General features: G+C 40.7%; 1 protein-coding gene across 1 annotated transcript in view; it reads right to left on the minus strand.

Moving 5' to 3' along the window:
• LOC101861711 (syntaxin-7) overlaps nucleotides 1-9,719 on the minus strand; it is an 18,789-nt gene extending 9,070 nt beyond the window's left edge. Inside the window, exons 1-4 of the mRNA XM_005091458.3 lie at nucleotides 9,588-9,719; nucleotides 3,977-4,148; nucleotides 3,300-3,369; nucleotides 1,778-1,862 (exon numbers count right to left, since the gene is read on the minus strand). Coding sequence (XP_005091515.1) covers nucleotides 1,778-1,862; nucleotides 3,300-3,369; nucleotides 3,977-4,112 — 291 coding nt within the window. The 5' untranslated portion in view covers nucleotides 4,113-4,148; nucleotides 9,588-9,719. The remainder of the gene's footprint in view (nucleotides 1-1,777; nucleotides 1,863-3,299; nucleotides 3,370-3,976; nucleotides 4,149-9,587) is intronic.
• Between the last annotated feature and the right edge of the window lie 12,370 nt (nucleotides 9,720-22,089).

Consider the following 22,089-nt stretch of genomic DNA (forward strand, 5'->3'; position numbering starts at 1 on the left):
ATTTTAAAAAAGCGTTCTTCCAAAATTCATTCAAAAACTTGCTAGTTTAACTTTGATTTTTTAAAACTCAAGTAGGGTAACTCTGTTTGCTAAAGGTGCGCTTTTGCGAAGAGGGCGCCACCGAATTTTGAGGACACTTTTTTAATTGGCTCAAAGAGAGAAGTGGCCCATCTTGTTATGTAGACTCTTTAATAGTAGTTAACGTCCATATCAAGTACTAAGTGTTCTACAATAAGCCATTTTGACAAATGAGGAATGACAGAGTCTTAAAGAGAGCAGTCAGTATAATTCATTTCAGCCTTGGTAAGAGCCTGGTAAGAGGTCCTGGTTCCCTTTCATGAGGCAAGTATGCAGGACAAAACTTTTTCAGGAATAAGTTCACGTCTGGGCCTCTAAATAGAGGGAAAACTGAAAGACAGCATAATTAATATAACAATATGTACTCGTGTCAGAGTTGGATTGACTGGGGGAGTGCAGGTTGCAGTAAAGCTGAAACTCTCATAGTCTTGAAAATAGCTGACACATAACTCTAATCATCCATACAAAAAGCCTGGGTTTTCATATAGTAACAACGTTTGACTTCCATCACATATACACTCAAGGCACCCCCCCCCCCCCCCCCCGAAAAAAAGATCGCGTCAAGGTAGTTCATTTTTTTTTTTTAAATTCCTTTCCACTCAATTAGTACTTGTATCACGGAATGCACTTTAAGCCCAAGTGTAAAAAATATACACCCCCCCTCCCCCGGTCGTCCACACCGTTTAAGTCCCAAAAAACACCTCAACCAATGCGACCGTTGTGAATGAACTTTGTTGATCCCGACAACCGACGGTCCCCGACACACGCGCTACTCACACGTTCGAGGTCATGTCACGTCATGCGAACGAGCATTTGAAAGTTCCACTGACAGGTCTTGTATCAGACGAAGCTTGCTTTTAAACCAACGGCAGAACAACGAATAGATTATTCTTAGGCCCATGTCATAATTGTTACAGTAATCAGGACACAGTCGGAGAATTCTGGGTTATAAAAGCGAAAGTAGATCTTGAACGTATCCAAGTCAGAATTCAAAATCAATACTACATCGATTTTAGTTGAAATAACGTGCGTGAGTCATATACTACATTCAGCATAGATAGTGTTCCAAATTCCTGCCGATAAAAAGTTCAATCGCTGCTTCCAAGCAAATGAGATTGCAGAACTTTTTATATTTTGAAATCAGGAAAATCTGGATGCTTGAGATTTGGGGCAAAAAATCAGGATATCCCGATTAAATCGGGATGAGTGGCAGGTCTGGTGTGTGTGCACGCATGCGTGTGTATCTACCAGGCCACAGCAGATTTCTCTTTGTGGGAAAAAATAAACCGTTATGATATCTTATGAGATAACTGACAGTCAAACAGACTGATAGTCAAACAGACTGACACCCCTGACTGTTGCAGCAGAGCTGTCACTTTCCTGACAAACTGTGGTCATGGATGCAAGTGAAAAATCTCAAAAAGCCTGCAGACAACCTGCAAAATCTCAAAAAGCCTGCGACAAAATATACAAAGCTTAGCCACAATACGAAGCTTCACTTCACGTCATGGAAAGGACGTGTTCGTACTTCACGTTGATCGCATATAAATTTTCAACAATTGCCAGTAACATTACACGAAGCGATGACGCAACAACGGGAGCCCAATCGGCCGGCGCCGACCGACCTGCCTGTGATCTCAATAAGCCGGCATGCCGGCGGCAGCCAGCAGTCTTGCATCCATGACAGCGGTACACTTACTCTGTCTGCCCTCTTTGTGGCTGCCGTGCGTAGAAGACGAGTGGTCGCTTGGACAACTTTGTTCGTGCTCTGCGAAGTTTCATGACTGAGGAAATACGAGACAATACGAGGGAAGGTTGTTTTTTGTTTTAGTAGAGGTTTTACGGTGCTCGCAACTGCATAAGGTCTTATGAGTGCCAGAAGATTAAAGGTGTTACAAGAGAGTAACAAACATAAAAAAAGAAGGAGGAGAGATAAGGACCATAGATGTTTGATAAGAAAGAAGGAGCAAACTACACCAGAGCATCCGCCAACCACCCACTGGGAATGTTGGAGGAAATAGGAGACAATATATGTTGGAGGAAATAGGAGAAAATATGAGGGAATGTTGGAGGAAATAGGAGACAATATGAGGGAATGTTATAGGAAATAGGAGACAATATGAGGGATTGTAGGAGGAAATAGGAGACAATATATGTTGGAGGAAATAGAAGACAATATATGTTGGAGGAAATACAAGACAATACGAGGGAATGTTGAATCAATCTCTACGAACATTACCCACTTGTTGATATGTGTACATTCTTCGTGTTTCGTACCATTTCCGATTAATGTTTTTTGTAACCACTGAATTCAGCACGATATTAAAGGACTGGTGAGCCGCCAAAAGTGCAAGTCGAGTCTGTTTTTCTTTGTATGCATGTTGAACCTAACGGCATACACGCTTACAAACACTACTACAACAAACCTGTTCTGACAGACACCTGTACAAGACAGACACCTGTCCAAGACAGTCACCTGTACAAGACAGCCACCTGTCCAAGACAGTCACCTGTACAATACACGACTGTTTCCTACTTCTCTCTTCAGGTTTTTTCTTTTTTTTCAAAATTATAATTATAATGACATCCTCCAAGACATCCGTCTGTCTGCAACAATCAATTTTCTGCTCAACAATGGGTGGCTGTCTCAGACAATTTCAACAGTACAATTGTGGACAATTTCAACTGTATAATTGTGGACATTTTCAACTGTATAATTGTGGACAATTTCAACTGTATAATTGTGGACAATTTCAACTGTATAATGGTGGATAATTTCAACTGTATAATTGTGGATAATTTCGCCAGTGTCAATACACAAAATGAAAAGATCACGTTGGATCATACAACCCGAAAGATTTTTAAAAACTTTGAACTATGGGTCAGTTTAGTTTTAGAAAGTTTTTCGGCACTTGCAACACAATATTATAAGGTCATATAAGTGCCGAAGATTAGAGGTGTTACAAGAGGGTAACAAACACAAAAAAAAAGGAGGGGAGATAAAGACGATAGATGTTTGATAGGAAAGAAGAAGCAAACCACACGAGAGTACCCGCCAACTACCCACAAAAAAACTTTGAATTATGTGTCAAAGGTCACAGGAATCAAGACAGAATCTAAAAATGCCAGTTTCTTCACTTTCATTATTTTGACGAGCTCCTGATTTCAATACGCTGCCTCACATATTTAATATGTCAGGCTTTACCCCATATGTAACTCACATTTTGTCTCGTAGCTGTGTGTTGTCCCTGGGAGTGCCCAGCGTTTTCATGGTGCGCTCCAACACATTGGCTGACAACCGGAAAGAAAAGCAAGTATTTCAGATCACCAAAGCAAGAATTTCTTTAAAAATACATTAAAAAGATCTACCTGGAACAGAAGATTAAACAAAATTAAATCATTATCTTCATGAGAAATGGTCCAAATGACTAAACACGTCAGGCCATACACAAAATATACATCTAGCATAGGAAGGAAAATCAACACTATACTGTATAACTTTCATACATTGTACATCCAAGATAAAATATAAAGACGTTTAAAAATTCTCAAATAAACATTATACAAGTATAATTTTACTCTTACCTTAACAATGAATGAGCAAAAAAAACATGCAACGGAGTCCACATAAAACCAAACATCATTAATCTAAAAACAGGAGTAGCAAACCAAAATATAAAATACAATCCCCCATTTTTTTCTTATTTCAGCAACCTTTCTGAGCTGAAAACTCGTCTAAAAAAAGAGAAACCAGACAGCCCCGCAGATTTCAGATAAGCGACTTCCACTGTAATTTTCAACTAAACTGTAAAAAAAACCAACCAATGAGCCAACACTCAGTAAGTAAAAAATGTAATTGTTGATTGCGACAGTAAAATTTCCACAATAATGTGCTTACCGCCATTGTTGACCTTGAAGATGTTGCTGCGAATGGTCTCGGTGATCTCGCTGACGGAAGACGAGTCATCGCTGTCTCGATACTCTCGGTAGTTGGGGTCATCTCGGTACTCTCGTATGGTTCCGTAGTTCGACATGGTGGCTCTACTGTGACTGCTGAACCCAAGATTTCACTGAAAATCAGAATGATTCTTATCATGATTTACACTTCTATAGGATCATAACGAGGGTGCGGTGGCGGAGTGGTTAGTGCGCTCGTCTCCGAAGCGGAAAGTCCGGGTTCAAGCCTCGGTTCGGACACAGATTTTTTCGCCCCCTCCTGCCCACCCAGCAGTAATGGGTAACTGACTTCGAGTTGGGGAAGTAAAGGCGGCGTGGAAGGAACTGGCCACCCTACCACAATATGCCGAGGGCCCAGGAAGTTGTCTCACTAACAAGGCAATCCCCAATGTCCGGATGCGGGAACCACTTTACTTTTTATGATCATATAATTCAGATTTTTCGCGGGTCAAATGGCAACTGTTGACGGTTTTACATTTTTTTAAAGCATTACAGATAGTTTAATTAAACTTCAAAAGTTTATAAAATTTAAGTAATTTCACATTTGCCTTTTATCTCCCACCTATTGAACTAGCTAGCCTACTAATGTGTATGAGAAGCTAAGAAAACCAGCATGACCTGCAACCTTCAATGTGAACTCCATCAAAGTCAAAGGTTGTCGTTGTGGACACTTGGCCACTTTTCTTTACATTGAAAACCTTCCTGGCAACCTGGCTGGTGGGGGGGGGGAGTTTTGGTTGAGAGAGTTTGCACGTGATACGCGGGTCACATGAAAGGGAGACTGTAAGTGAGCTTCAAGCCACAGTCGGTCACTCAACCAGTCACGAACAGTCGGTCACTCAACCAGTCACGAACAGTCGGTCACAACAAAGAGAAGGTCGGGTAAGCATCGAGCCGAAAGGCAGTCACTATTATTCTTGCATGAGGGAGGGACATGGCCAATGTCAACTCGCAATACGGAAAATGAACTACTCTTGTTTCAAACAAAAATAAAAGGTCCAGTATTTGCGCTGTTGAAAAGGTAGGAGTTCATTTTTATTACATCAAGACATTCGTCTGAATATTTGTTTGTGCTGTGTTCTGTAATAGTTGTTGGGCATTTATGAGTTACCATCACCACAGCTTTCAGCATCAGCTGTTCCTTGGAGATGCTTCACTCACTAACTATACAGTCAAACCTGCCCTGACGGCCACCTCTATAAGACAGCCACCTGCACAAACGGCCAGTTTCCATTTTGCCCCTTGCGTTTTTTCAATATAATTTAACTGTGTAAAACAGGCACCTGTAAAATGAGGCCGCAACCACCATAATTTAACACACAACCCCTATCACACCAAGCAATAACACCTGTCTTAGACGGCCACCTTAGTGACTCCATTACGTTTTGCCATAAACTGTGCATTGGCCCCTGGTGTTGTATGCGAGCCATCATAATTCAATCACCTGTCCTTGTTGTTAAGTAGTCCCTCCAACCGATCATGGTGCGTAGGCCCCTCCCACTGTTGACCAATAGGTAACAAATTTTCAGCTGCTGGTGAGGTAAGCATGTAATCCCTCATAACCCATAAGCCCTACCCCAGAACTCATACACAAATCGTAAGGGAGATGAGTGGTCACTGTTTACCCAGTCAGTAACTTAACAAAGGACGTCAACATGAAATTGCAACAGAAGCGCCGCTCGTTCTCCGAGTGGTGGCGACCCACGTGTTTGTTTTACCATAGCACTCAGTCCTCCTTGTCTGACACATTTCATTTTATTGTCACCCATGCGCAAAAGCAGCAACAAAAGAAATAAAAAGAAATAAAAACACAGCGAAGACAACAACAACAACAACAACTAAGCGGCTACCTTCGGTTAGGACCTCAGAAAGGAACGGTTTGTTTTCTTCATTTTGATCAGTCCTGCCTAAGACGGCCACCTGTCTTATACGGCCACTTTTCTCATTGACAATGGGTGGCCGTCTTAAACAGGTTCGACTGTATATATTTAAGTAAAGCCTCACCGTCACATTCAACAACAAACTCTTATTATCCAATCAATACGTAATAAAGTGAAACTGAAGACTGGCAATTACAAAAATATGTACAGCACATGAAGCATCATTTTTTAGAAAATAAAAAAGTGTCTACGTACCCGGTAACCCGGCACGTAGTCTCAGTATCTACGTACACGGTAACCGGGTACTTAGTTTCGGGGGCACCTTGAGCTAGGTGCGGGGTAACTGCTTCGCCCCCCCCCCTCCCCTCCCCTCACTCATCACTGGACTGGCCAATCACAACGGTGCACCGCTGACTGCCTATTTGGAGCTCACCTACAGCCACCCTATCGCCCAACCCCCTTCCCCCAGATACAGCTCCGCTCCATCTCTCCCGCTGTGTCCACATGCGGGACTTTCCTTGCCCCGCTAAACCCAAGCATAAGAAATTAATTTTACAGAGAAAAAAAGGGGATTTCGGCAAAGTCCCGCTAGGGGGGTCAGGTGGAGTAGTCGTGCATCTAGATACACAAGGTTGTCTATTTTTATGAACTAGGATAGAGGAAAAAAAAGACAGCTGAAATGGCCATTGTCAAACCTTCCGGTTACCATCGTAGACTCTGAGACACTCCGTTAAAAATATATACTGTTGGCTAACTTGTCAGAATTTTGTTACTTTTGTAGCTTGTAGGACTAAATTCGTTTCTTTCCTGTGACTTGACAAAACTGGGAATCTCCAAATTTAACAACAATCAAGCCTAGATATCTAGATCTAGATTCTAGATCTAGATTATCTAAATATCTAGATCTCTAGATAAGTTCAAGTCAAGTGCGCAACTCATAAAAAGTGAACAAACTACACTACAAGTCTTTTATGACCTCGCTCAGTGGCAATACGCTGAAGGAAGTGGTTATTCGCACCGGGTGTGTGCATAAGAATTAATATTATTCGCACCAGGTGTGCAAATAAGAAATAATTATATTCGCACAGGGTCGACCCGACCTGCGCGCTGCGCGAGATCGTTGCGCGCTGCGAACGCTGCGCGAGATCGCTGAGCGAGATTGGCAAATGATGCGACGAGTCCGCGAAACTAGGCGGTCTTGGCCTATATAATAAGCTTACCAGCGTGGAATTTTCATTTTTCAAAACAGAGCCCAGAGAGAACCTTGCCAGTAGCGTTCTGTTGGCCCCAAGGCTATTGCATCGCAAATCTGGAATTACTCAACACCTAGTTCTAGTTTTTCTAGATCTATTCAGCATGGAAGTGGGAGTCCAAGTTCAAAAGCTTTTCAGAGTTCACAGAAGCTCTGAAAGAGTATGAAAGTACTAATAACACAAAATTTGTGGCGACACGATCCACCAAAATTGGCCAAACAGACCCCTTGAGTGCTGTTTACGTGTACCAGTCGATCGGGTTCCAGTGCAAGCAGAGGCAGCGCCACCATTATTGTATTCTTTAAATTAATAATAAACAATTATTTTTTTTAAAAGATCAAAGGTGCAAATATAAAATGCACCTTGTACAGGTTCTATCTAAATGTACACATGTGTACATTTTGGTTGACGGCAACTTGAGGGGGGGGGGGTGTCCTGGGAAAGATGACAAGAGGGGTGGGGTCTTTGTGAAAGGTCCTTAAAAGTAAAACTGCAATCATTCAGCCATAAATACTATGATGTATTACTACAGAGTTACTACATAAAGTTGATTTTCGACCTCATTTGTCACACCCAGGTATCCCATCTTAAGTTTTTGGCAAAGAGTTTTAATTTTGGAAAGCACTGGGAATAGGCCAGAATTGTTCCCAGTGTCACTGGGATGAGGCCAAGAAACTATTCCCAGTGACACTGAGAACAGACAGGCCCATTAGATATATCTAGATCTATTGTTCCCACAATGATCTACCTGGGCATGATGATGATGGGTTACTAAAAACTAGACTATACACATGTATTTTTCTTTATCTAAGTAGATCTAGATATTTACATGTACATTAGATCTAGATCTGGATTTTGGAGACTAAGGTACAGGACAGGTAAAAATCCTTCCCGATTCTCCATTTCTTCTAGAATCTAGGCTACGGTCTAGTCTTGGCCCAAAAGCAAAGAGAAGAAAAGTCTGAACTTAATTGAGAAGAGAGCCTACATAGTACACGTAAGAAACGAATCTAGAGATACCTCCACCATGTCTCCACCTCTTTTCACTGGTCTGGTAAACTTCACCTGCGCCTCTATTGTCTCTCAATAGTCTCATGGTACCTCTTAGCCTAGCCTAGGCTGGCAATGTGGGTCCACTAAAGTAAAGTTCTTGGGCAGAACAAACTATAAAATGTTCCTGGTCCACTTTTCTCTGTTTATTATTTATATTATAATTGATTTGCATGTGGCTGCCCCCTCCCCCCCCCTCCCCCCCCCCCCCCCCCCCGACTGTCGAATACTAGATCTATAAGTATCCTAATAACTTAAGTGCCGAATATGCGGTCCACCAAAAAATTTGCGTACTGCGACTATTTCAGAAACCAGGAACCTACTGGTCCATCTTCCACTTCTGGTCTCCCTCCGCTGCCTCCCCCTCAAAAGAAAAGGAGCAAAAATAAGCCTACGACATGTAGATCTAATCAAGAAAATTAGGAACCCGCTGGTCAGTCCTCCACTTCTTGTCTCCTTCCACTGCCTCTCCCTAAAAAGAAACAGCGGATGGGATCAAGTAATACTAAATATATATAATAATAGTGAGAACCCTGCGCCTGTTCCTGCGGTAAACGTCCTCATCCGATGCCTAGATATTCCGGACTTTGATCTCTTCAATGATTCGGATAACAGGTCTGTTTACAACTTTGTCTCGTCCCACCTTCTCTCTCTTTATCTCTCTCTCTCTCTCGTGGTATTCTCGCAGCCCTCACCCACTCCGCCTCGCATCGCCGGGAACTAGTTCGCATAGCGGTCGATTAGGATCCATGACTGTATAAGTATATAAAAGTCTGTTGTTTGCCTAGTGCGCATTAAGATATACAAACACGGTGGGTCCACCAAAGTTCAATCCAGACCCTATGATTATGATCTTTATTCCTTGCGCGATGAGGGGAAAAAATGAGGAAATGGTTGGCCGATTTCCCCATCCTTCTTTTGAAACACCCTGTACGAATATAACTTCATAGTATTCACTCACCCTGTGCGAATATAACTTCATAGTGTTCGCACAACCTGTGCGAATATAATTTCATAATATTCGCACACCCTAGCCCTGTGCGAATAACTACACAGCCATGGCCCATGGTCATACGCTGATAACATTATAATGGTATGGTAGATCTAAAATCTAGTGTGTAATTTTCCCAACAATCGGTACTTGAATTAGAATTAGATCTCTAGATCTAGATCTAGATCTAGAACTAGCCAGACAGGCGAACTGGACACAGGTGACAGACTCGACTAGAGGCAGGTAGAAGAGGCAGAGGTGGCGGTTGAGAAAGTTGAGGTATCCACATCAGATCGCGTCAGAAAATAAGAAGCTGACAATGTCCCCATTATAAACAATGGAAGAAAAGATAGGGATAGTTATTTTTTAAATGTTTACCTTATTGATGGCAAAATTTTGACCGTTGGACAGCTGTGGACATGTAAACTATTCGACTACCCCCATACAAAAGCGGAAGGCGTTTACTGTTGTTGTTCAGCTTTGTTACTTGTTACTAATTCATTTCGTTTCATTAAAAAAGTTGGAGTTTTTCATACTCATGTGATGTCGACGTCAAAATAAAAAGTAGGTACCGTGATCCCTACAATTCGCAGTGTTCATGTTCAATTTTAGTGATCACAATGACATTTTTAAAAATGAGTAATAGATCTATTAGTATCAGCACTGGTATCAGTAATAAAATAAGATAGGTCTAATCACTATCCCGACACTATGACTGGCCCTATTTGATGTATTTTTGAAGGGGTGGGGGTGTCTACTTATACTGATCTCGATCTAAATATATATATAGCATGTGCTGATTAAGCAATAGATGAGGACTGACAAGAGATGCTCTTATCATAAGTAAAGTTCAGCGGGTCTTCCTTTTCGAGCGTGAATGATAAAAATAATAAATTGAGAGGGTGGTAGGCAGGGCCGTTAATGAGTAGATTCTTAGTAATAAACAGATTCTTACCAAGGTCCGGTCTTTCGACCATGGTGGTAAACTCTCATTAAATTAAACTATCTTTCTCAGACTGTCTCTCGTTGAAGTACAGTTTTCGTTGTTTTACATTCCTTGATCCAGGTTGCTGCATTGTTCTCCTTTTTTTAGTACGAGTTTTACGGCATAGCCACAGAGGGAAAACTCCCTCCAGGGATAAAGAGTTAATGTGTCTTTTAAAGGTCGTAATTAGAAATTCTTGCGTGTGGTTAAAAGATACATCTGATGTGAACGTACATTTTGTCGGCTTTACTTCTCTTTTCATATTGAATTTTAATGGCAGTAGTATATAATTTAATTTTTTTTCATGCATACTTGCATGTGTTTTTAGTCCTGCACAGCCAAGAAAAATTTCCCTTGGGGATAATACAGTATTATCTTATCGTATCTTATCTTATTTACTTGGGGAATACCAATAGGCATTGCAGGCGGCACAATGCCATAGCTGCTTCTCCCTCCTCTCCAGGATCCATGAAAGGGTCTATGCAAGGAGGTTACAGTTGAGTAAGCTCCTTGGGTCCATGACATGTTTGCTGATCGTGCCAAGTTTCAGCTTGTTTGATAATTGTTCTTCTGGCTTTTCCACGCAGGTTGCTAGGGCTGTCCCTCCCTGACCTCTAGAGACATCAGCTTCTCTCAGTGTTTCTATCGGAAAATTACCATGCTATACAGAGTAGCCTGTAGGTGGTTTTTGGGGGGGGTGGTGTTACTGTTCCTGGTAGGTCCTATAATACTAAAATGTGTATTAACTCTTTAACTTAACGTCCTCAGAGGGTTAACTGCTCCTCTTTTTCTTCCCGTCTGTCTTGCTTTTTCCCGGGTAAGTGGTTGGCGGGTGTTGAGGTGTGCTTTGTTCCTTTTTTGTCATCAAAACAAAATATTGCCCTTACCTGTCCTTCTTTTCTAAGTGTGTCACTCTCTAGTATCACGTCTAATCGTCGGGGATATACATAATCATGATGTGTGTTGCGAGAGCCGTAAAACTTTTACTAAAACAGAACGATAGATGTTTGACGACAGAAAAAAGGAACAAACCACACCAAAGCACCTACCAACCACCCACAGATGGCACTTGCAACACAATTACGTCATATAAGTGTCGAATATAAGAGGGGTAACAAGAGTGTAACAAACACAAAATAGAAGGAGGGAAGATAAGGATGACAGATGTTTGATAGGAAAGAAGGAGCAGACCACACCAGAGCACCCGCCAACCACCCACGAAGATAAAAAGGTGTAACAAGAGAGTAACAAACACAAGAAAGAAGGAGGAGTAGGAGAAATAATGACAATGATGTTTGACAGAAAAGAAAGATGCTACCTACATCCTGTATTTAGAGAAGCAGCGTACAGCAAAAGCTGAGAAAAAGAAAGTATGTATTAGTAAGAGTTTTACGGCACTTGCAACACAATAAGATCATATGAATGCCAAAGACTAGAGTTAGTTTAGTTTTAGTAGAGGTTTTACGGTACTCGCAACTGCATAAGGTCTTGTGAGCGCTAGGAGATTAGAGGTGTTACAAGAGAGTAACAAACACAAAAAAGAAGTAGGGGAGATTAAGACGATATATTAATTGGACAGGAAAGAAGAAGCAAACCACACCAGAGCACCCACCAACCACCCACTGAGAAAAAGAAAGACGACAGTGAAGATTACAAAATCAAAGGAAAGAAACATATCCCCCCCCCCCCCCTTTTACAAAAACAGCAAACAACATAAAAACACAACAAACACTTTTCAAAAAAATACTTTTTTAATTGATTATATTATTATTATGATTAAGACTTATCCTATTCCAAGAGACACCACCCGATATACATATATACATTTATTGTTTCTAACTTAAGAAAAGCCTCAAGCAGGCCTTCAGACATGAACACTCCCATATATAGACATGCTTCTCCCAACATAACCCAGCACTGCACTCCAATAATAGACAAAGTAACAGACAAGTCAATAGTAATAATAATAACAATAACAATAATAATAATAATAATTAATAATAATAATAATAATTAATAATAATAATAATAATAATTAATAATAATAATAATAATAATAATAATAATAATAGTTCGTCCACCATACATTGATGATGATGATGATGATGTTTGACTTGGACTACATAAGGTCATTCATATGAGCGCCAAGGGGTGGATGACAACAGAGAAGTCCTTACAGGGAATCGCGCTTACTTTGCTCCCCTCTCTAGCCTCAACAGCACTAAGTCTGCTTCGACTATCAAGGCACCCCGGTAATAGCAGGTCACAAGACTGTGACAAACACACAGAAGAAGTAGAGGGAATTACAATAGTAAGGATTAGGAAAGAAAAAGCAGCAGTTCCCTGTTGTAGATCAGGCACAGTATGAGCATGACATGGATAAATCAGCCCATTTACAGTTCTACTGTGCATAAGGACAAGGTTCATGTCCCCCCTTTGGGAATGGCCACCCCTCTGTTATACCATACAAACACAACAACAAAATACGATATAACACCGATAGCTCAAATTCATCAGGACTGGCCTCGGCAGTTCGAAGGATCAGTAGTTTGAGAGATATCTTACAAAGATAAAGAAGAACCCCCCCCCCCCCCCCCCCCCCCCAAAACAAAAAAAACAGGACAGCAGGCACAGTCCGACGGACGCGTGATTTCAAGCCTTCTGTGTTCCATCTGTCCGTGCTATACTGCACATGATGATCATGATGTAAATTAAGCAACATCTTAGAAAATTCTTGACTCCAGACATTCCCAGACAAAAAAGACAACCCTGACTATCCCACCCCGCCCATCATAATTGTTACGATGAAAGGCAAGAATAAATTACGCGCTCTCCAACCATGAACTACACGGTATTCTTCACAAAACACGCAAATCAAAAGGGCACAGCGCACGCACAATACGTGTATTACACAGTAAAATGAGACAAGGGACAGATACGCAGAAAAAACAACAACCAACAAATGTGCCAGATTGTCTATACCAGTATTATTTATGGTTCCTAACGTCCCTCGCAAGTACGCTTATAAGCAAGATAATTATGCACATACGAATGAAAAGGAGGTAAAAGGCAAAGCATATTTCGGGAGGGGGGGGAGGGGAAGGGGTTGCATGCAGTAAACAAGGGGGAAAAAACGAGCAAAAAGAGAAAACAGACTGTCGACAAAGAATGCACACAGGAGACCTCTATAATACATTAAGACAATTTGTTAGTTATCTAGTCTTGAAGAATCATTCATTTATTACAATTGGACTATCACTTATATATATATGGCAAAATTAGAACATACATAATACTACTAGCAATGATATATATATATATATATATATATAAATGTATTTTCCGAGTAACCTAGTCGATAACTTGTATATATTATATCTATATGTATATATACAGCAATATGGCTTTTATTCATTTGTAAAGCAAGGGGCAATATTTTTACCCAAAAATGCAGCACAAGAATGGACTCTTTTTCATCGCTCAGAACTACTGACCCAGACATCGAAGACTTATAAATGCATCGGAACTTTTTTCGGACATCATTCATTTTTATTAAAAAAACAACTGATCATTTACTAACAACATTCTCCGATATATTGTGCACAGTCAGACTATTCACCTCTTGTGATGATCCATTCACTCGCAAACTAACTTACTTCATTACAGCTGGGGGAACCAGAAAACTGTACAAGAAGCACTGAAGTCTGAAGTGAACAAATCTAGAACCTGACATAATATGGGAGGCAGCGTAGTGAAATCAGCCTCTCGTAAAAGTAATGAAATTAAAATTTGGTGGCCATTTTCTTGCTAATTCTACCTCTGAAACCAGGCGACCCTCAACTCCTTTATTCACAAATAGCTCAACTTCAACACAAGGCAGATGGGTATTAGTTCCACAGAAAGCAAGGCAAACAAACAAGCTGTACGATGACACCAAGAACTCCACATGCCCAAAAATTGACGTGCGCGTCTGACTCCACCACGCCATGACACATATTATCGTTATCATTATGGTGCAAGTTCATATTCTTGGCCTGTAGACAGCGCAGTGCACACAAAGCGAGCTGATTAAATGTACGAAGCCCAGAAAGAAAAATTTGACAGGAGGGAGAGGGAGAAAAAATTTTTTGTTCCGTCTCTTACTAACATACATTTTTCCTCCCTTCTTTCAACATTTTTAATTTGGTCGCTTTTAAGGACAAGCAGGCTAACCCAGATGTCGGGGGTTTCCAGAAATCTTGCCCTACACCAAAAGTGGACATTGCCCTACCTATATGAGAAGTTTGGTTTTATTGGTGTGTATATTTGTTTGGTTATAAACAGAGAAAACTCTCTTTGTTTTTTTAAAGAAACTGAACAAGGGTCCAAAAACATTACCTTCCATTTTCTCAGAACAGTATTTTTCGGGATAGCCCCCTTGTGCTTAAAAGGGACTATTTCAATTTCTACAAAATATTTCTTGAACACACGCAACCAATACCACATAGATTTTATTATTAAGAAACTGCAATATATTTTAAAAAAAAATTTTTTTTTTTTAATTTGGGGCCTTGTACATTTCAGCAGCAGGCCAGTGATATACGTAACAACACAGTGCCTGCCAGTGATATACGTAACAACGCAGTGCGGGTGATGTTTCACCGTGCTGGAAGACAAAAGGAACGCTGGTGCAGGCAAATATCACATCATCTGTAGCTAGGAGTACAATTACACATCAACATGATTGTTTGTGCGAATGAAAAAACAAACAAACCACAATGACACTATGAAGGTTTTTTTTAAAAAGTGTAAAGTTTTAACACCCCTATCAACACTATTAGGTTATTTATGAGGCAGGACCTCCGAATGTAACATAGGGTCACCACAGAACTATTGATTTAGTCCAAAGTGTAATTTATAGTTTAATGTTCTCTGGACAAAATAGTTCTAAAAAGGAGGACAACTTCCAAACCTGTTAGGTCTCAAAATAAGAAATGACAAGTTAGAAGCAAAACACTTAAACAGTCTGGAGACGAGGGACAGCCGTTTTATTTTTACAGAGAAGGAATTGAACCCGATTCTTCCTCGAAAGATCTCAAACTGTCCGCTTACCCTAGCCTACTAGCATCTACTCTAAAACATTTCCTTCAAACATACATAGATCTGACAAAAAGATTTCCTTCACTCATACATAGACCTGACAAAAAGATTTCATTCCCGCACACATACATCTGACAAAAAGATTTCCTTCACACATACACATAGATTTGACAAAAAGATTTCCTTCACATATACATAGACCTGACAAAAAGATTTCATTCACACATACATAGTTCTGACAAAAAGATTTCCTTCACACATACATAGATCTGACAAAAAGATTTCCTTCACACATACATAGATCTGACAAAAAGATTTCATTCAAGCATACATACATCTGACAAAAACATTTCCTTCACACATACATAGACCTGACAAAAAGATTTCCTTCACACATACATAGATCTGACAAAAAGATTTCCTTCACATATACACATAGACCTTCACACATACATAGACCTGACAAAAAGATTTCCTTCACACATACAGACCTGACAAAAACATTTCCTTCACACATACACATAGATTTGACAAAAAGATTTCCTACACATATACATAGATCTGACAAAAAGATTTCATTCACGCACACATAGATCTGACAAAAAGATTTCCTTCACATATACATACATCTGACAAAAAGATTTCCTTCACACACACACTTACATTTGACAAAAAGATTTCCCTCACACATACATACATCTGACGGGACATTTTTCACAACACACACCCATTCAAGAAAAAACGTAAGCTAAAGATGGTAGCAGCTTACGTAAAGCTCAGTTTTCCAAAAATAGAAATAATTTGCTAATACTAATAAAGGATCTCTGTATGTGATATGAGCATATTATGGCACGATATGGGCAAGGGGTAGGGATCACACTGGGACAACTGGAACTGACTACGTGTGTGGAAATAAACAGTACAGAATTAAAGGAATATCTAACACGAGGAAAAGGAAGAAATAAAATCCATCACAAAATACATTGAACAAACCTAACATAACAGTAAATAGTGACAGTCGTTAAATCTTAAGAAAGCACAAAATTATTCTAATAGTAATTTCATTGAAATCAATCACAAAAATTTCACCTTGAAATTGAAACACTGGAGGAAATAAGTGAGAAACACATATTAAAAAAGAAGAAAAAAACCCCCAGCAATCACAAAAAAAACACCTCTGAAAGCCGTAAATAAATATATACAAATCTCTCCAAAATCAAGAAGAGACAAAACACTTAGCTCTAGTAGATTAAGCTTCCTTTCAGCATGGGTCACACTCCAAACCCACGGAGTTTACAGAAGCGATGACATAAACTGCCACACATACAGATGTCATACTTGTGTGCTTTATTCAAGGATTTACAGTAGCCCCCGCCTACTTTGAGGGAAAGCAGATGAGGCATTTACAGACCGGAGAAAAAAAAATACACAGCTTTGTTTTACCGATAGTTCTATAATTAGAACACAGAGTTGAAAAGGTTATGAATATATGGCCATATTATATGTACAGTCGGGGGCAGATATCACCAACACAGAAAACTCAAATCGTGGAGAATTCTTATAAATTTGTCATTCCTAGATAGAATATATCTCTTTAATTTTTCACTATATGACAATACGGTTGACCCAAGTTACGGACGTGACAAACACATTTCGCTACCCTAGTATTACAGTCTTACCTGCTCTGTAGGCTTACCCAGTTTGGAGAAATTTGACTTAACACTATGCCCCCACGGGACGCAGGTGTGATATAGCATGTACCGCACCTGTGTCCTGGTCCCCGGGGTTAAGCCTAGCCCGCTCTGCGCACTGCGTGTGAGGAAAGTGTTAAATATTGAGTTTCACAACATGTCAGGCTTTTTCAAATGCTTTGACTATCTTGATCGCCGCTGGATCAGAAAAGTAAATTAAAAGTAAAGACTATGTTGATAACGACTCCGAGTGATCTTATGATTTCGATAGAGCAAAGAGAACACTTGGTATCAGCCCTCATGGTCTTAGGAACTCTTCTTTTCAGATCCACCTTTACTTTTACTTTTCCGATCTATGTCTAAGTAACTCAAAACAGACAAAAATGTCGGACAGAACTGTATAATTCTGAGGTAGCGTTTCATCAGTCACCAATGTAATTGAGCTCTCGGCGCCCGACCGTACGTGGATATGGTGAGGTAGCACGGAGCACAGCCATCCCGAGGTAATACTGCTGGAAACTCTCCACAAGACGTCTTTACTGACAAAGACAAGTCTTCTGTACAAGAATTTACTTTTGGGTGGGGGGAAAAAAAAAGAATTATTTATCTCTCGTCTTGATACACTTTTGAGCCATTATATTTTTATCACAAGTTTCTGCTGTGGATACGGGAATTTCAACAGGCATACAATGGGGCGTCTGCTTAAACTAAAACCTGTGGGGCCGCCAGAGTTTCTTCGGTTTAGTAGTTTTTGGTTTAGAGCGGCTGCTCAGTTTTTTAGTAAGAGTTTTACGGCACTTGCAGCACAATACGGTCAAATAAGTGCCGAAGATTAGGGGTGTTTCAAGAGAGTAACAAACACAAAAAAAGAAGGAGGGGAGATAAAGACGATAGATTTTTTATAGGAAAAAAGGAGGAAACCATATCAGAGCACCTGCCAACCAACCACGCTGCATCTTTGGAGCGATGTGACCGGACAATATTGAAAAGAGAGAAGCATCAAATCCAAAAAAGACAACACCGTAACAAGGAACTCATTGCACAGAGTTTGCCACCAACACCACAAAAAAACTCAGTCTTTTAAAGCAACTTAAAAAGCAAACAATGACGAACGAAATCCAAGGTAAATGCACTGTTTTTCATGATTACAATCAGCAACAACAAACTAACAAAAAAAGTAACGCGACAAATTCAAAAGTCAGTAACAAAACCAAAAAACACAAAAGCAAAAACACAAAAGCAGTTGCATGTTGGAAGGACACCACAAAATGACACACAAGATGACACCACAAAATGACACACAAGATGACACCACAAAATGACACACAAGATGAAAGTTCTTCCAGTTTTGGTATAACATTGTATCATTTATTGTAAGCTCCGCACACACGACTGGGCTATCAACGCCACTACAAACATTTCAACATTTGCATTCTCAACATCAGACACACACACAAAAAGAGGGTGGGGGGGGGGGGGGGTATGTTTTAAAGAGAGTTTTACAGTTTTACAGCCCATGTAACACAAACAGGTCATATAAGTTTAGTTTCAGAAAAGGTTTTACGGAACTCGCAACTGCATAAGAGATCATAAAAGTGCCAAAGACTTGACGGGCTACTAGAGAGTAACAAACAAAGAAAAGAAGGAGATGAGAAAGGGGACGATAGATGTCTGATGCGGAGAGAAGGAGCACACCACACCAGAGCACCCGCCAACCACTCACAGGTGGGGAGTGGTGGGAGTCGACTTACTCTGACAGAACCTGACACGTCTACATGGCTGTCAGTATGAGGAATGGCGGTGGTGCAATCATGTCTGACTCGCTTAAATAAGATCTCCGATGTGAAAAACCAGCGAGACCCACAGAACAATTATTTCTGGGACTACTGATTTTGTAACGCACCGTATGTATATATATGCAAACAAATACCAAGTGTATATATATACTTTTATATACTTTTATATACTTTCCGAATACGCGAGTACATTTGAGAACAAATTATTGGATTATACAAACAGTACAATATCTGTAGCACGCACGTACAGTTTGGCCCAGGAAGCCTCAAAACCTGTATAAATCTATGCACAGCATAGATAGACAGTCACTCACAACGAACACAGACAGATAGACAGACAGACAGACAGACACACACACAAATACTTGACAGAAGATTTTTGCTGATTTGCACACGCTGCTACTAACTCTTTCATCTAACACCGAACAAAATATCCCCACAGGCTGCGCTAGAAACCGCACACTACCACCACACACGAGCTAGGCCCTGACCTCATTTCAACCACCAAACTCTACCCAAAAGCCCAAGTTTCGAGACAAACTGTCTCGCACGTTTCCACCTCGTACAATCAAGGACCGAAAATTCACACGAGTCAAAAACAAACAAGCAAGTAGTGCAGTTGTGCACGGTACATTTTCTATCAAAAGCAATTCACAACGTTGTAAAAGAGTAAGATGAGATATCAAAAAATGTGGACACATTGGTTCTACGATTTTTTTCAGAAAAGAACAAACTATGAATGGACATTGAGATCTGAAGATGAAACTTGATGTTCCCTATCATTTGGTCGCTTTTAAGGACAAGCGGGCTAACCCAGATTTCGGGGGTTTCCAGGAATCTTGACCTACACCAAAAGTGGGCATTATTCTACCTATAGAAAAAGTCTGGTTTCATTGGTGTGTATATTTGCTTGGTTATAGAGAAAACTCTCCTTGTCTTTTAAAAAAACTGAACAAGGGGCAAAAACTTTACCTTTGATTTTCTCAAAACAACGTTTTTCGAGATAGCCCCCTTGTGCTTAAAGCGACCATATGTACCTTACATATCACCCAGTCACTCAATGTAGCACCCTCTTACTCTTATCATATCGAAAGAAATACAAGTCATTGACTTTGGTGGAACTGATCCCCAACTGTTGTCACACCCACTTTGTGTACTTCAAAAATGTTCTAGGGGGCTGGTTACACTTTGCTACTTCATTTCTCTCCCGCGACACCCACAAGGGTTTAAGCGGCGGATAAAAGTAAAGTAAAAGTTCTTTATTTCTCACAGAGATGCTGCCACAGACACAGAGATGCTGTCACAGAAAAGATATAATATAAGTGGTCTACAACCGAGTATAACGATCAAACATTTTCGCCGCTACGCAAGTAGTACCTGTATCACAGAAATGTATATTATTATATTTATATGGACTGCTGAGTGCAGCTCAATCACGAGTCACTTCTCAAGACGGTGAATGGAGCAGTCCTGAACTGAGCACTCAATATACAATGTCATCACTTTCAATATCTCTTCATCTCTGCCGCGACAGAAAAATGCTGTGAAAGGTAAAGTAAACAAGTGGGGGTAATATATAACTGAGCATAAACTAACAACTCTTGCTTACTGAAAAATACCATGATGGTAAAGCGTTCCATTCAGATTTTTTTCTTCTGAACATCCGCCCCTCTATACCAAAGAAAACAAGGTAATTAAAATAACAGAACTAGTGGGGAACAAACGCAGAGCTACGTTCTCCCCTTGTACATCATGAGATCACTTGGTGCAACAGCACTTTGTCTTTGTTGGTAAAATCATTCTTTTTTTTACCGTGCCACGGTCGGTTTAAACAGTCACAAACACCTCGTAGAGCAGAGAAATCTGACTCACGAAGTAGGTGGATTAACCATGCCATGGTCGGTTTAAACCGTACCCGGCACCTCATACTCATAGCAGAGAAATCTGACTCACAAAAGTAGATGGAAAAAACAAACGCGTCACAAAACGTATGGCGTAGCGCGTGACGCGTTTCTTCTCCATCTTTCTACACGGAAACTTACTGCCTCACTCTCCTCCATAGAAACTATCGGCGGCACAGTCTAGTGTGCCTCTGTCACTTTTCACGCAGCTTCCTTTCTGTAATCAGCTGCTGAAACAGCAGTGACTCTCACATATAGTGGAGAGGAAAGCCTCACTCTCTTTTCTGTGGCAAAAAACATCGTGTTTCACTATGCTTGTGTTTCGCTGTGTGCGTGTTTTGCTGTGTTCGTGTTTTGCTATGTGCGTGTTTCGCTGTGTTCGTGTTTTGCTGTGTTCATGTTTCGCTGTGTTCGTGTTTCGCTGTGTGCGTGTTTTGCTATGTGCGTGTTTCGCTGTGTTCGTGTTTTGCTGTGTTCATGTTTCGCTGTGTTCGTGTTTTGCTGTGTGCGTGTTAGGTAGTCAGTCCTTGCACCATATTTCGCGAGTGTGGAGATCATCAAATGGCAAGACAGTGTGCATCAGCTAAATGCTGCATAGTTAGTTCAACGGGTATCGACGACTCCACTCAAAAGAAGTGGCAGGCAATTTTCCACCCCCTCTCTCTCTCTCAGGTGAGAAAGAAAGCTTTTTCTCGTTAACTCGTAAATACAAAACATTGTCACCTCCAATCACCTGCCTAATGACCAGCACGTCTCCCGACAGCTCACACGGGAGGAAAAACTGGCGTCTTTGAGAGCTCTGTGAAGTGCCACGGATGTCAAATTGTTCACTCATTTATTCCACAATGAAAGTTCTGACTGTCCGACAGCATTTATCAAAGAAAGACAAAGAGCGCGCTAGGAAAGTCGAACCAGCATAAGGCGAGCGTGTTTTGGCATTTAAAGCTACGAAACAAAGTTACACACCAGAAAGAGTCTCAAACAAATACGACTGCTCGGTGCAACACTCCGTCATACGTCACTTTTCAAAATGGTGTCTGGCGTAGTATTACGCTTCAAGTAGACCACAAGGCCCTCTGAACTACTGAGGAAAACAGTCCAAGCTGCAGGCAACTGGCAACTTTATGGTCCCCTATTTTTAGCTGTTTCAAAGTGAACCAGGGACTTTACAGAGATACAGAATCACATTCATTTCCCTCCTCAGACACAAAACTTCACCGCTACAAGACGAAGTCTGCGACCGGCGCATTGTAAAGCCTTTTATAGAAAAAACCAGTGAGCTCATGTGCCAAAAGCCCAGACAGAGCGTGTAAAAGTTAAGGAAGGGGGAAACCATCAGTCTCTGTTTGGGCCCGACATTTATGAAGCCAGACCCCCAAATTAAACAACCCTCGCCAATGAAAGCTAATCAAATGAAAGGGTGGCCTG

The sequence above is a fragment of the Aplysia californica genome, unplaced genomic scaffold, assembly GCF_000002075.1.
Source record: "Aplysia californica isolate F4 #8 unplaced genomic scaffold, AplCal3.0 scaffold00030, whole genome shotgun sequence".
NCBI classification, from domain to species: Eukaryota; Metazoa; Mollusca; class Gastropoda; order Aplysiida; family Aplysiidae; genus Aplysia; species Aplysia californica.